Here is a 15,974-nt window from a genome sequence, read left to right on the forward strand (position 1 = left end):
AGTTAAAAAGATTCTGCTGTCACTGAAAAAGGTTTTGGTGGTTTTACAGGGCTGTAGCATATGAAGAGAGCTCTAGCTACATTTGTTCTCTAGCCACTTTAAAAATAAGATAGAATGAACAAACAGATAGGTTGAAAGATGTGGTAGAAGCATCTTCATGAATTAGTTACTCAACACATTTATCTCCCTTATGAATATAACTCCATTTTTGATAATTTACTTATAATAGATGAACAAATATCCATTTGGACTGTACATAAACTAATCACTTAACTATCTCACTCTTATCTCACCATTTGTTATTCATGATTTCAAGTCTAGTCACTGATATCATTTCCAATTCCTTACTGGGTGAGTTGAAACTTCAGGAGAATAAGAAATGGTAAATGGATTCTGTTTTCTTCCTAAGTTAATGTATTTCTCCACTTTTAGTTAAAGGAATGAAGAATAGACAACCCCCGGATAACTGTGTAAGCAAAACCTTTTCACATAGACAGTGACTATAAAGGTATAGGGCATAATCTAACCAAATGGCCTTTTGGCATTGAACATATCACCAACTCAGGTGACAGAGTAGAGGCAAAGTCACAAATCCTGGGTGCTGTTCTTCGCTTTGCAGCTGACTTGTTGATACTTTAGGCGAGTTATGCAGTTAATTTGTCCCTGAACTTATCAACTGTAGGACAATACTCATCAATCTCAGAGGCTTCTTCTGTAGGTAAATTCAAATCGAGCAGATAATCCTGAGGCACAGCTCTCAAGCTTGGTTTGGGAATGAAGCACATATGCCTCAGTAAAGGCAGCTCCTCTCATGACTTTTCACTGCCACTATGATAACCACCTGAGAGACAATCACTTCAGAGTGATTATCAGAGGCCACACTTTAATCATTACATGCGCAGGTCTGCAGAAAATAAATATTTTAATTATAGTCTTGTCCCTGTAGAGCTAATTATTATTAGTTATATTTTCAGACACAATTTTGTTTGTAATCAGCTCTGGAAAGGCTATGGTTACTAACTTAAAACCCTCTGTGATTACAGTAAACATTGGCAGATCAATAATCATTATATTTTGATTTTTTTTCCAGCACAGACTTCCTGGGCACAAAGGAGGCATCTTTGCTACTGATGGCAATGTTCCTGTTAGCCGTATTTTATCATGGCCAACAAGTAAGCGTAACCTTTACTTTAACTGTTCACTTTACAACTTGGAATTGCACGACATGGCAATAATTACTTTCAAAATATCAGCTGCCATTTGGAGCAAATATTTTTTATCCAGTTGAGCATCTGACCTTTAATAATTTAATTAGCTATAAGCAAATGCTGATTAAGGAAGACCCACTGCATAGATTTTGTGATTCTTAAGAACCACATTACAAAGCTGTTAATAAAATGAGAAAGAATAAATGTGAAATTATCCATCTTAGGATCATATATGGCTCTCATTAACATGGTATATGAATGTTTCACTGTCTGTGTAACAGCCTTGTGGGATAGGGAAGTGCTGGGATCCACAGCTTACAGATAAGGAAGAAGCACTGCAGAGATGCCAAGTAACTTGGCCATGGTCACATTGTCCATGATAGGGCAGGACCTTGAATACAGGTCCTCCATCTCCTATGCTGGAACCCTTCTTCCCCTAGTACAGCCTTTCTACCTGAGATGCCTTTGAATTTCATAACCAGAACCTGAACCCCTCCCTACTTGTGGATCTTGTAAACACCTAACCTTAACCAGGTGTTGGAAAGCCTTCCCAGGGATACGTCCATCTCTAATGAAGTACAAACTTCTCAGGGTTGTACAAGAGTAACTTCCCAGGACAGCACAGGCCCATAAAGAAAATATCCAACTAACGTCACCTGCTCTCTTTTGTGAATAAACACTGGAAGATCGAGCCCCTAGAGCTGTCCTAGCTAGGCAGGATTAACTTTTGGTGTAGATTTCATTAGAGCTGCACTGGGACAGTGTGGAGGAACAGGGCTTCAGGGGAAAAAGGTAGGGCTTATCTATAAAGATTCAAGAAATGCCACCAAAAAAAGCACCCTCCAGCACTTGGCTTCCTCTTTTCTCATGCCAGTTCTGAGCACCCTCCAACCCTTGGCTCCTGCTGTACTTATGCCAGTCCTGGAAAGGAGGCAATGCATCTGTGCCTGCCTGACTTCTGTGGAGCCTCTCCCTTGTGGCCCTAAAGCATGTGCTAGGGGTGTGCTGCATGGGTGGCTCTGTTTGTCATGGCACAGTGTCACATTCTCCATGGGGGTACCCCGCTACTTGCCTGCCACATCTGAGGTGTTCTGTTTAGGGTTTCCTTCTGTCATGGGGAACACTCCGGGCATCATCTCTAGCGGGCTTTCCTGGGGCTCCACCTCCCCTACACCCTAGCCATGCACCAGCCTATTGGTGCCACCAAACAATGGGCAGTTCGGTCCCGCCTTGATGTGGTTCCTCCTCCCTCTCTGGCCCTCAGGGCTCACAACAGTCTTTTTTCCCATTGCCCAGGTTTGCCCAGGATGGGGTGATGGCCTTACCGGTGGGCCTAGCCTCTCGGTGTTGGGCTCTTCTGAGTGGTCCCAGCCCATTCACTCTCAGCGCCTGCCCTATGGCCTCCCCTCTGACCCTGGAGGAGGATTTAGGGGTAACTAAAGTTTAACTAAAGAACCAAAAGTTCATGAAGGGGCCTCTACCCACTCCTCACTCACGTGTCCTGCATCTACCAGTTTCACCATCCCTCAGTGTCCTCCCCCTGGCCAACTCCCTCACTGTCCAGGGTGGTGTGGCCCTTTAAATCTGGCCTTGGACCCTCCAGCTGGGTCCCTCTTTGGCCCCGCTCCTTGGCCATGTCCGGGGCCTCCGTCCATCCTGGTGGGGAAGTCCCACAGCCCCTCCACTACACTCTCCCCCACCGCCTTCCCACCACTGGCTTTTATCCCTGCTGGCCGGAGTTCCCCAATGACATCATCAGTATGCACTGGTCCCAGCCGCAGAGAAAAGCGGCTGGTGAACCACGCAGGCACTCCATCCCTCTGGGGCTCATCCAGCCCAGCTGTGGCTGCAGTTAAATTTGTCCTGTTCTCAGGGCTTTTCTTCTCGGCATCGCAATGTGTGTCTCTGCCACAACCCGCACTGGGGGAGGGGTCTCCCACCCCCTTCTCATCCCCCTGGGACAGCATCCATCTTAGATTGGCCCTGAGCACATACCAGTAAACTTGTCTGAGAGTGGCACTGGGTGCATACCCAGGGTCACTCCACAGTGGCCTCATTTCTGGGACTTACTGCCTGGAGCAAGAGTGTACTGGACACATCATGGCTGCACTGCTGGATGAGTTGGCAGACTGTTTTTACCCGTGCTCCTAAGCTCCAACAAGCCCTTAGATGTTTTGTCTCAGTGCAATGCCTCCTCGGTCAGGCTGGTGGGGGCAGGTGTAATTTGCCACAGCTCTTAAAGGCTGCAGTGTATTCTTTTCTGCAGGTGGGGAAAGCACCACTCTGGCTGCTTTTAATCTGAGTCCAGAGAGTTGCTTCCAGGAAGAAGCAACGCAGCACTGTAGCCCATGATTCTGGCCAGCCCTACGGAGAATCAAGTCAAGGCATTCACAGTCCAGTGCAACCATGGCACAAACAGAGCTCTAACTTGCACCTTCTAGAACAAGCATTTTATAGGGGTTGTGTGCACAAGAGAAACAAAATACAGAAGTCTCTATTGCAGGGAGAAATACTTTCCTTGGTTACACCATCAATGGTATATCACCAAGCTCCCTACATACTGCAGATACTTCCTGTAGTGAAACTGGCCTTCTTCTAGGATGATTTACTAGTCAAAGTTAAGACAAGATAAAGGACCTTCCATATCATGACAGTTATCTTTTTTCCATGCTTTATACAGCCTGGCAAAGTTTTATTTAAATCTACAACCTTATTTTGCGCATCCAGGATTTTATGTTAAAATCTTGATAAAATTCTAAATCGAGTGAAGCTGTCCAGTCACAGGAAGTTGGTGTTTTCTTTCAAATCCATCTGCATTGTAGCCAAGCAGTCTAGAGAATCTGTCATGCTATACCTCTGATTACAAATAGTTCCATTAGCAGTGTGCAACATCCATCTAAACCAGATATTTTCTATGCTAGCAACTCAATTTAACATAAAAATAACTTGAAGATCATATTCTAAAAGTATTAAGTTTGGTTTTCATTTGCAAAAATACTCTGCCCTCTCCCCACCAGCCATGACATACAAAACAAGGTACTTTAGCCTTTCAGGTAAGCCCAGAGCTATGTCTATTCTGTGCTTAGTTCACAAAAAAAATTAAAAGTCTCAAATTACATAAATGTAAAAAAATCCTTTAAACCTCACCAAAAATATAATGCTGTCAATGTATTTCTCTAGGAAATGCTCCCAGGCACTTACTCCCCGAATAATGCATCCTCTAATGTTAAATTTAATGCATTTCCTGTGCTGCTAAACTGAGGCTTTTATTAACCAGAAGCAGATACCAAACAGCCTACAGCTGAACTAAGTTCACTTATTACTCCACCTTAATTAGGCCTAAGAGGAGTCCTTATAAAGCTGAGGCCAGTCACTGTTGCTGTTTCTTTAGTTCATGGAAGGTTTTACTATTGTAGGCTAGATTCATTTTTTGTTGCTAGTGGCTGGCTTTGACCCAGTGTCTCTAGATAGCTTTTCATGAGTACATGTAGTAAACTCTATATTAGATACATTTGTATACATACACAGACATAGGAAGGAAATCCCGTACTAATAAGTGTTCGTGATTTAAAATGCCCTGCAGTGTGGAGAAAGAGCATGCCTATCTTTTATCACAGTACATGTTGCTGTAGAGTACACTGATAAGAAAAGACTTTTGTTAGTCAGGGTGCAAGGAAACTGTACCCTGAATGATTTATGACTGCAGGGTAGTATGACTGCATTGTAGTAATGACTGTAGCATGTGTACCAGTAGCATGCCATCATACTCAGTCAACGTAGCAAGAGACTCGGCAAAGGATATAAAATATGATTAAGAAGCAGAATAAACTAACCTGTGAATTTGCTGGGTAGACATACCTACACTAACAAGAGCACATGCATACATACAGACTAATGGCCAGTAATACAGCTGCATTTCCCATCCTCCCACTTCTGAAACATCCATGTTCCTGGAGCATAGCCTTTAATTAACTGCAGGGATGAACATTGTTAGCAAAAGAAAGACAGGATGTGAGCAAAGGAAAAAGCGGAGATCATCTCAGATGCCAGAGAGCATGGAAAACTGAGGGGAAAAGGAGAGAGGAATTTAAATGCAGGGCAGTGTTAGCAGCCCCCCTGTTGTAAGAGTGCAGGGTAATCCTCTAGGAATGGGTGCTCCCTACTGAGTCTTTCCACTGCTCAAGGGAAAGTTGTAGGCCTGAGACCAAGAGTGCAGTGAGAAGGGAGAAAAAACTTTGCAAGTGCCCTGTCTTTAGCATGTGTTTAACTCCATGATGTGACTGCTTCCTTTGGGGGAAGAGTATGCTCAAGAGATGTCATTCCTAAATGCCTCCTCACAAAACTAAATTCAAATTGAAATATTCTGAGTTGAACCATGTGCTTTAGTGCCCCATGCTTTCACTGCGTGTGGTGTTTTATCTCCTGGGTGATATTCCTGTTCATTTGGGCTACTGGGCTTTCCCTGAAGTATACCTATTCTCTTTTCTTTACTTGCTATTCAACATAACCCTGATTCTAGGAATTGCATGGCAGGGCCAGAAAGCCAGATGGGCTGTGATGCAGCTCTTGAAATTAGTGTTTTCTATTGACACCTCAGTGTGGCCATTCCAGTTGCTCACAGATGAAAATGACCTGAATTTCTAGTTAATTTAAAAATCTGTGTTGCTTTGATAAGGGATCTTTCATTAAAAATGTCCCTTTGTAAACTGTTCATAGAGCCTGCTTTAACCCCAAAAGTGACATATGGTCATCCCTGGGGTAAAATACTGGAAGAAGTTGTTTGCCAGGAAAACAAAGAAATAAAAAAAGAATTTGAGTGTCAAGTGTAAAAACGATTCAACATGGTTTCAGGCCTACATGTAAAGATTAGCTACTGAGCTTCTGGGCTGTATTCAGAGTCCCATTTTAAAATGATCCCAGCATTGGTAATTATTTTCCACCAGGGCTAAATTTTTGTATGGTGGGTTTTTTTGTTTTGTTCTCTTTTTTTAATTTGTTTTCGTTCTATTGTATAAAATAAAAGTACCAAACGATGGCTCAGAACTTGCCCGCAGTGATCTGAGGTATTCATGCCTTTTCCATCTTCACATAGAGGATACAGTTTTCTTCATCCTGCTAGGGCAGGAAAATTGAATCAGGATCTTGTATTCACCTGTCTCATAATGCAGGGACAAGGGGTCAGTCAAAGAGATTGAAAGAAGGCAGATGAAAAGCTAATGAAAAGAAATACCTTTTCCAACAGGGCCCAATTAGCTTATGAGACTCCTTGACACAAGCTACAACAGACACTGAAAGTGAAGCAAGGTACAAAAAGAGATTAGACATTTGTATCATGGACAACAACAGCCAGTCATAAAAAACCTAAAAAAAAAACTACTGCAAAAATAAAAGACAAGTTTTGGAGAGTCTGTCTTTGTGCTTTATGTTTCGAAGGTTAAGCCTATTTCTAGCTTTTGGGAGTTAGTAGAGCCCCCCCATCCCTGGGGCTAAGTCAAGGATGGCTAATCTGAAGCATGAGTGCCACAAGTGGCATGAGCAGCCACTGTTTGTGGCACGCAACAGATAAGGGAAAGGACAGACAGCATAGCAGCAGGCAGGGCACGAAGAAGAAGGGAGAGCTGGAAATCAGGCAGGGAGAACAAGGCAGGAAACAGAAAGCAGAGCAGAAGATCAGGCAGAGAGCACGGAGTAGGGAACAGAAAGCGCAGCAAAAAGTTGGGGAGCAGAAAGGGATTGGAATGGCACTTGGAGAGGACGCAGGGCTAAACTGTGGCATCCCTGCCAAAGGTTGGCTCCTGCTGAGTTAAGTTATCCTGTAAAGGTCCATGTGCCACAGCTCCTGCTGACATGATACTAGACTGGATGAACCACCAGGCAGATGCAGTTTCCGTACCTCGTTCTCCCTTCCGCACCAACGGAGAATTTATTCTTTAACACACCTGCCAAGTGTCTTGTCTTCTCTGCTCCCAAATATTTCTAGTTGTGAAACCTTGGCTGTGTTTGCTGGCAAGTCATTTGACTGTCCTCACAGTTAAAAAATGTGTTTGCTTATTGAATGTGTTCCCATTCCAGTTGTTGGGCTGCTGCTTGTTGTCTTATCATCCCAAACATCAGAAATTGTTCTTTTCCTTCTCTTGTGTTACCTTTTGAGCATCCATATATAGGTATAGCCCCATTATTTTCAATACCCCCGTAGTTTAATCAGGCACCTGTCCTGAAGCCCTAAAATAATTTAAGCAACTTCATCGTCTTCCTTCCAATACCTCATTAAAAGTCTCCTTGAATGTGACAGGTATATAAAAACTTGACAAAACCGATGCAGCCTATGTGCAGATATCTCCACTAATGAGGCAACTGGCATTGTTTCCTTGAGTTGCCCCTGTCTGAATCCATCTCTTGCCTCTTTTCTAATACGTACATTGTACGCTGCTTATTCTGTGTCTGTACCGCCCCTAACACAACCAGGGCATGGCCCATGACTGGAGTCCTAAGTGCTCATACAATTGAAATAGGAAATTGAGTTCTGCAGACCTGGGAAGCAGAACACGATGCCCTGTGAGCCACAGAGGCACAAGTTAATCTCCCACTAGTCTACGTAAGACTTCAAAAGGAAATGCCTGCTTGCCCTGGCAGAAGCATCTCACTTCCATCATTACAAACTTGAAAGCCCTCCTTGAAGCATGTTGAGCTTTTAAACTTGCTTTTGCTGAGAGAAGGACACTTATTGAGAGGTAAATTACCTCTCTCTCTAGAGTATCCTGATTCACCTTCACTTTGCTTTTGTGTGCAATTCATTTAATCTGAAAACAGTCATAAAGAAGAGAACATATATTCTGATTTCAGGAGTGAGAAGCAGATGATATTAGCCTAACATCCTTGCCTGCTACTTGATCTCAAGCCTGACTCCATAATGTCATCCTATAACAAATGCAGAGGTGTTTCAAGGGAAAATAACTTACTGACATTTTCCAGCCACTGAATACGAGATAGTGAGATGACAGGCATTATTAAGCCCTAGATTCCTTTGAGATTCTTGCAGTATGTAGCAAAATGCTGATTTTTTTTTTTTGACAGTGAAAGCAAATTATTTAGGAGTCAAAGTGCCATTGTCTACAGCATTGAAGTAATTTAGATACTAGTGACAGGCTTCCATGATGACAACACGATGTCAAGGCTTCTCTTGTCAGGTTTTAATGTTTGCCTTTCTTGGTACCCACAGCTCGAATACACAGCCAGGCTGGACTTTCTGTGGCGTGTTCAAGCAAAAGAAGAAATCAATGAAATGAAGGAGTTAAGAGAGCACAATGAAAATATGCTACGAAATATTCTACCAAGTCACGTTGCCCGTCACTTCTTGGAGAAGGATCGAGATAATGAAGTACGTATCAGTTTTGTTTGTGATATATTTTTTTCCTAACAGTTAAAAAAAGGCGGGGGGCGGAGGGGTGTGCTTTGGGTGGTTGCTAGAATTATGGAGTTATGGCTTATATTTGGCACTTATAACATGCAGATAACCTTAATGTTATAAAGTTCAGTAGTCAAAAGATGGGAAAAACTAGAATTAATTAAATACCTTTGCAACCTTAACGTAATCCTCTGCTTCATGTGCATTGTCACAGTGTTACCTAACAGCATCACACAGGAAATCTGTGGTACGGCTAGGAACAGAACTCAGACCTCCCAGGTCCCTTTTTAATTGTCCATCTTGTGCAATAAATAAAACATGACCCATTTAGAACAAGCAGCATGTGGTCACCTAATTCAAGAATGCATCACAACGAGTATGAATTAAATTAATAAGTATATATTAAACATTAGGTTTAATTAGAGAGGGAGTTGCATTGGACAAGTCTTTCAAACACAACAAGAAGGTAATAAAAGCTACTGGTCATGGATGCCTCAGATTCTTGATGTGGATCTCAAAAGACAAGGGACGAAAGAAATCCCAGCATGTATTTCTGAAAGTGGCGTGACCGTGAATAAGTTAAATGTTCAAAATAGCATTAATAAGGGCCAAGCTGAGTATGTTCTACAGTCAAACAAAATTAGGATTTGGCTATCTAGCCAGTTTTTGAACTGCCTTGCAAGAACCAGTTTCTAGATTCAAGAGTCCAACAACAAGAAGGCTATTTATGTCATAGTGGAATGCGTTTCTGACTCCTCTTTTTTGGAAATAGAGATAGAAAATGACAGGAAATCATTTTGTTCAAAAATATGTGTTTAAAATATAGGTAGGAAAGTGCTACTACACAGGAAGGTGCTTCAGCCTGTTGAAGAATTTCATACACTGCAAAAATTCAACTGCTAGGAAAAACAAGTTGTTCAGCAGAATGTGTGTGCCCATGTGTATGTATGCAATGGAGAAAACAAAGATAAAGCATTTGAAGAATTATCTAAACTCCACTGTAGGGCAATGGTGTCCTGTCACCTGTATGCTATGGGTTCTGGGAGAATATGGGCTCCACCCTACTCCATCACTGAGATAAAATACACACGCTCATAGTCAATACTAGAATAATTTTCAGTGGAAGCATTGAGAGTAACTGCCCAATGGATCAGTGCTGATGTATTCAATAGACTTGAAATTGTATTCTCAGCCACCACCTCTGCTTCTTTTGTAAGGCAATTTTCTGGAGTGATTATACTTGGGAAGGATTTATGAATGAGCTGGCTGGCATTAACGTCTGGCAGATTTCAGTACAGTCAATCCTGTAATTCATGTCTGACTATTAAGTTAATTCCCCGTGCTCTCAAAAAATGAATTCTCAAACGTGTACTGTAAGCATTTTTTCTTGGATTTATTATTTCTGCCTTGATGCTGCCTGCCAAAAATAGAAAGACCAAGCAGCCAAAGATTCAGCTGATTAGGTTTTATATACAGGACTTAGGGAGAGAATATACATGTGTATGTGTATGCACGCTCATTCATTCACATGCTCTCAACACTGATAATTAGGAAACTAATTAAGTAATAAGTGAACTTGTATATGCAAAACAGGAAGTTCTGGCCTCTGCAGTAGGTTCACTTGTTTTTGCAGAAACGCAGAAGAGGTTGGGGGTTGAAAAGTCAGCTGTGCTCCTGAGACTTAGTGTATTACAGACATTAATGAATTTAATACTCTCTAAGATTTTAAGATCCTTAGCCCTGTGTTTTGTTTTGTTTTTTTAATCGATGAGTAAACTGCTGAACAGACAGTATAAGAGGTTTGCTCAGGCCATAGACTGAGTCAGTAGAATAAATAATAATAGAAATAAAGAATCTTGATTCCAGACCTCTTTCCTGTCAGACAGCACCATTTCACAGATGAGGTCATCAGTCTATCAGACAAAGATATAGCATGTTCCAGTTTCTGGAACACAAAATGAAACACATTCATAATAGAAGCAAAGTGCAAATTTTTTAATGTTGCAACAAATCATAGAATCATAGAAAATGAGGGCTGGAAAAAACCTCAGGAGGTCATCTAGTCCAACCCTCTGCTCAAAGCAGGACCAGCCCCAACTAGATCACCCCAGCCAAGACTTTGTCTACCCAGGTCTTTAAAAACTCCAGGAATGGAGATGCCACAACAACCTCTCTGGGTAACCTGTCCCAGTGGTTTACTACCCTCCACCTGAAAGAGTTTTTCCTAATATCTAACGTAAATTTTCTTTGCTGCAACTTGAGACCATTGCTCCTTGTTCTGTCATCTCCCACCACTGAGAACAGTCCAGCTCCATCCTCTTTTGAACCACTCTTCAGGTAGCTGAAGGCTGCTATAAAATCCCCTCCCAGTCTTCTCCAGACTAAATAAACCCATTTCCCTCAGCCTCTCCTCAAAAGTCACATGCCCTAGTCCCCTTACTATTCTTGTTGCCCTCCTCTGGACTCTCTCCAATTTATCTATATCCTTTTTGTATTGGGGGTCCCAAAACTGGACACAGTACTCCAGATGTGGCCTCACCAGTGCGAATAGAAGGAAAGACTTGCTTCTCTTGATCTGCTGGCAACGCTCCTATTAATGCAGCCCAGTACACTGTTGGCCTTTTTTCAACAAGGGCACACTGTTGCTTTACATTTGGCTCATTCAACACTGTAACCCCAAGGTCCTTTTCTAGAGGACTGCTGCTTAACCAGTAGGCCTGTGCGAGTCTGATCCAGGTTTGGATCCGGCTGCTTCGGATAACTGCGATCCAATCCGGAGCTCCAGACCGGGTTTCTGCCTGGAGCCACCTCGGAGATCTGGCCATAGGGTATAATGAGGAATCAATGAAATATCTATAACTTTGTTGTTTTTTGTCTGATTTGGATGAAACTTGCAGAGATGGTAGCCTCTGCTGAGAGCATGGAACCTGACAAGTTTCAAGAAGATCAGTTTAGGGGTTTGGGAGAAATGTACCCCAAATTCTTGAAAGCCAAACTCATGTCATGGCTGTGTGTTACAAAATAGGGGGGTGAAAACTGCAGGGGTGGTAGCTCTTACTGAGACCACAAAGCCTGCCAAGTTTCAAGGAGATCAGTGCAGGGGTTTGGGGGAACTGCACCTCAAGCTGCAGACAAGCAAAACTCATGCCATGGGGGACACTGCATGTGCTAAGGCACAGCGGGGTGACAGCTGCAGGGATGGTGGCCCCTGCTGTGACGCCTGCCAGCTGTGGAGGAGATCGGTGCAGGGGGGTTGTGGGGCCCTGCACCCCTAGCTGCTGACAGGCAAAACTCATGCCAAGACTGTCAGTCTTGGGGTAGTTGATTGCCTGTATTAAGTCTTTCCTCTCCTTAGCCTGGTTTTGTAGGTGCTAATTGCTGCTGGTTAAGTCGTTATGTAGTAGCTAGGTCCTGTGTATTGAGCTGGTCCCCGAGACCCTGGTTCCTGAGTGAATCATGAGTGATTGATTGGTAACTGGGACCACAGCAGCTGAGCAGCCAGGCCTGCAGCAGTGTCTCCCCTCCCGCCCCAGGACGGACACAGTCAGTCCCATGAGCACCCATGGCACCAGTTTTGTCTGTCATCAGCTTGCGGGGCAGCTCCCCCCCAACCCCTGCACTGATCTTTTTGAAACTTGGCAGGCTTTGTGTCTTCAATAAGAGCTACCAGCCCTGCAGTTTTCACCCCACTATGTTGTAACGCCTAGACGTGACATGAGTTTTGCCTTCAAGAATTTGGGGTGCCGTTCTCCCCCAAACCCCTGCACCAATCTGCTTGAAACTTATCAAACTTCATCCTCTCTGCAGAGTCTACCAATCCTGAAAATGTCATCCAAATTGGACAAAAAACAACAGTTATAGCTATTTTATTGTTTCCCCATTATACCCTATGGCCGGATCTCCGAGGCGGCTCCGAACCGCTTCGGGAAGCCGAACGAGACCAGCGCTTTGACCCAGAAGTGCTGCTTCAGACCCTGAAACATCTGAAGTGTCTCCGTATCCAAAGCTCTGTCTGAAGCCTCGCACAGCCCTATTAACCAGCTGATCCCAGTTTGTACCGGTGCATGGGATTGCTCTGTCCTCAGTGTAGGACTTTGTAGTTGTCCTTGTTGAACCTCATGAGATTTCTTTTTGCCCAGTCCTCCAATTTGTCTAGGTCACACTGAATCCTGGCCCTACCCTCCAGCTTGGTGTTATCTGCAAACTTGCTGAGGGTGCACTCTGGGTCACTGAACAACAACAGCCTCAGGACTGACCCTAGGGCACTTCACTTGATACCAGCTGCCAATTAGATATCAAGCCATTTATTACTACCCTTCCAGCCTGATTATCTGGCCAGTTTTCTATCCACCATATAGTCCATTCATCCAACTGTACTTCCTTAGCTTGCCTGCAAGAGTGTTATGGGAGATCATATCAAAAGCCTTGCTGAAGTCAAGGTATATCACATGCACTGCTCTCCCCAAATCCATAGAACCAGTCATTTCATCATAGAAAGCAATCTACTTGGTCAGGCATAACTTGCCCTTGGTGAATCCATGCTGACTGTTCCTGATCACCTTCTTCTCCTCCAAGTGCTTAGAAATGAATTCCTTGAGGACCTGCTCCATGATTTTTCCAGGGATTGAGGTGAGGCTGACCTGCCTGTAGTTTCCTGGATCCTTCTTCTTCCCTTTTTTAAAGATGGGCACTGTATTTGCCCTTTTCCAGTCATCTGGGACCTATCCCAATTGCCACCAGTTTTCAAAGTTAATGGCCGATGGCTCTGCAGTCACGTCACCCAACTACTTCAGCACCCTTGGGTTCATTGCATCCAGCCCCATGGACTTGTACATATCCAACTTTTCTAAATTGTATTTAACCTGTTCTTTCATCACTGTTGGCTGCTCACCTCCTCCCCAAACTATGCTGCCCAGTGCAGTAGTCTGGGAGCTGACCTTGCCTGTGAAGACTGAGGTGAAAAAGGCATTGTGTAGTACTTCATCCGTTTCTACATCCTCTGTCACTAGGTTGCCTCCTCCATTCAGTAAGGAACCCACACTTTCCCTGATCTTCCTCTTGCTGTTGACGTACTTGTAGAAACCATTCTTGTTACCCTTCATATCCCTTGCTCACTTCAACTCCAATTGTGCTTCAGCTCCAGTTTGTGTCTGGATTTCATTCTTGCATGCTTGATCAATACTCTTCTACTCCTCCATAGTTGTTTGTCCAAGTTTCCACTTTTTATAAGCTTCCTATTTGTATTTTAACTCACTGAAGAGTTCCCTGCTAAGCCAAGCTGGTATGCCATACTTGCTAGTCTTCCTGCACACTGGAATGGTTCATTTTTGCAACCTCAGTAAGGTTTCTTTAAAAGACAAAGAAACCTTGACTCTTGTTCTGGACTCTTTTCCCCCTCAGACTGGCCTCCCACAGGATCCTGCCCATCGTGGATCCTCCCTGGAGAACCTGCACAATGACCAAGAATTGTGGCAAATTCCCTATCACCAGCAATTTCTAAATCCTTATCAGATTGTTTTTTTAAAGAAGTTCTCTAGTACAAAAAAGGAATTAATTCAGAGATATCCCCTGGTCTGTATTTTATGTAAAAGGTTAGACTAAATGTTCACAGTGATCTCTTTGACCTCATAATCAGTAAATCTACACATCTATTATCATTTCAAAGAAATCATGAGATTGGCTTAAAAATCATGAGCTGTTTCTGTGGGATTCTTTTTATTGGCATTTGAGCCTTTAGGGGTCAGGTTTTCTGGAAAGCTAGATATTTTCATTAGTAATTTTTTACAGTCACATAATTCCAGGAGCTTGGGCTTTAAGAAAAACGCCAAAATGTTGCATTTCAAGACAGAATTGAAAATATTGGTGACAGTTGGTGATCTCATTGAAAATCCATGTAGTCACTGATATGTAAGAAAAGCCATGTCTTCAACTCACTTCTACATAAATAAAATTACAGAAGCATAGGTGGTTATCTGCAGACAATTCATTTCTTATCCCCGGCCATCACACCTAATGGTATAAATTTCCACTACAATTTATGGTTTTCCTCTGTTGTTCCTTTAGGAATTGTACTCTCAGTCCTATGATGCTGTCGGCGTGATGTTTGCTTCCATCCCTGGATTTGCTGACTTCTATTCTCAGACTGAAATGAATAACCAAGGAGTAGAGTGTCTGCGTTTGCTGAATGAAATTATTGCAGACTTTGATGAGGTAATTTGGGCTATCAGAGAGGGGACTTGATAGGATTTAAATAGCAAGCACCTAAATCAGTAGGTATAACATTTGTACCAGCACAAACATTGACATTTTTATGCTATTTCTGGCTACAAATTACTACAATTGCTGTTTAATCAAAATGTTCATTTTCCTGTACAGAGAATGCCAAACGCTGATCTTAATTATGCCAGTAAGGTGAAGAATATAATCAATGGAGTTGCTTAGATCTTTACCTGTGTAATTGAAATGATCTCTTCTAATATGCCTAGATAAACAGATAGATATAGAATATATTGTGATGTGAAAGAGTAAGACAATGGAGGTATTTGCTACAAAAGAGTGGTCCATCTTGTATGAAATATAGACATCATTTTGAAGATAGTGGATTTTATGGACTTAAGGAATATGAAAGCCAAAACAATGGTCAGAATCAGAACAAATACTCAGATTCTTGAAAGAAGATGGTCGTTGAAGGATTGAGAGGTTGTTCTGTTTAGATTGAGGGTATTGTCTGATCAGTAGGTAGAATATAGGTTCATTTAGTTGGAGTAAACTGCTTGGTGAAAGTAGCTTGGGTTCATTTAGTTGGACTAAGCTGCTTGGTGAAAGTAGTGATCACTGAGGTATAGGTAGAAAAAATGAGACGAGGACTTAAAGTGTAAAAGGGACAAATTTAGGTATCATCTCCATAGGAAAGATAAACAGGATTGATTTCAGTGAGGAAACCAAGGGGGCTAAGATATGCAAGAGGAAAAAAGTCCGTCTAGCTCTGACCTCAAAAGTTTTGATGACAACCATTGCCAGTTGTGAGCACGGAGCAGTTGGAGGGTGGAGTGAGAACAGGGAGCAAGCTGTTCAAAGTTATCACAAACTCTGCCAATCAATTAATAGGGATGCCAGAACAGATGGTATTAAACCCTGCAGTGAGCTCAGGAAAAAATGAAGAGAAATGAAAGGTGGCTGAGACCTGAGAAGATCTTTAATTTCATGAAGAAAGAGAGTTTAAGAACCGTGGAGTGGGTAGCAACCAGTCTGGAAGCTATCCTGTATAGAAGATTTCTATGTGGGGGCTGCAAAAGGGTTTCAGTAGGTTGTGAATGCCCTGCTCTTTCCATTTCACTAGACAGGAGAAGGTCTAGATTCCT

The 15,974-nt window shown here is 42.7% G+C and overlaps 1 protein-coding gene across 1 annotated transcript in view; it reads left to right on the top strand.

Moving 5' to 3' along the window:
* The window catches only part of ADCY8 (adenylate cyclase 8), a 155,713-nt gene that overhangs the window by 128,700 nt on the left and 11,039 nt on the right, over positions 1-15,974 (top strand). Inside the window, exons 13-15 of the mRNA XM_025205410.1 lie at positions 1,091-1,172; positions 8,428-8,586; positions 14,677-14,823. Coding sequence (XP_025061195.1) covers positions 1,091-1,172; positions 8,428-8,586; positions 14,677-14,823 — 388 coding nt within the window. The remainder of the gene's footprint in view (positions 1-1,090; positions 1,173-8,427; positions 8,587-14,676; positions 14,824-15,974) is intronic.

The sequence above is a fragment of the Alligator sinensis genome, unplaced genomic scaffold, assembly GCF_000455745.1.
Source record: "Alligator sinensis unplaced genomic scaffold, ASM45574v1 scaffold307_1, whole genome shotgun sequence".
In the NCBI taxonomy this organism is placed as follows: Eukaryota; Metazoa; Chordata; order Crocodylia; family Alligatoridae; genus Alligator; species Alligator sinensis.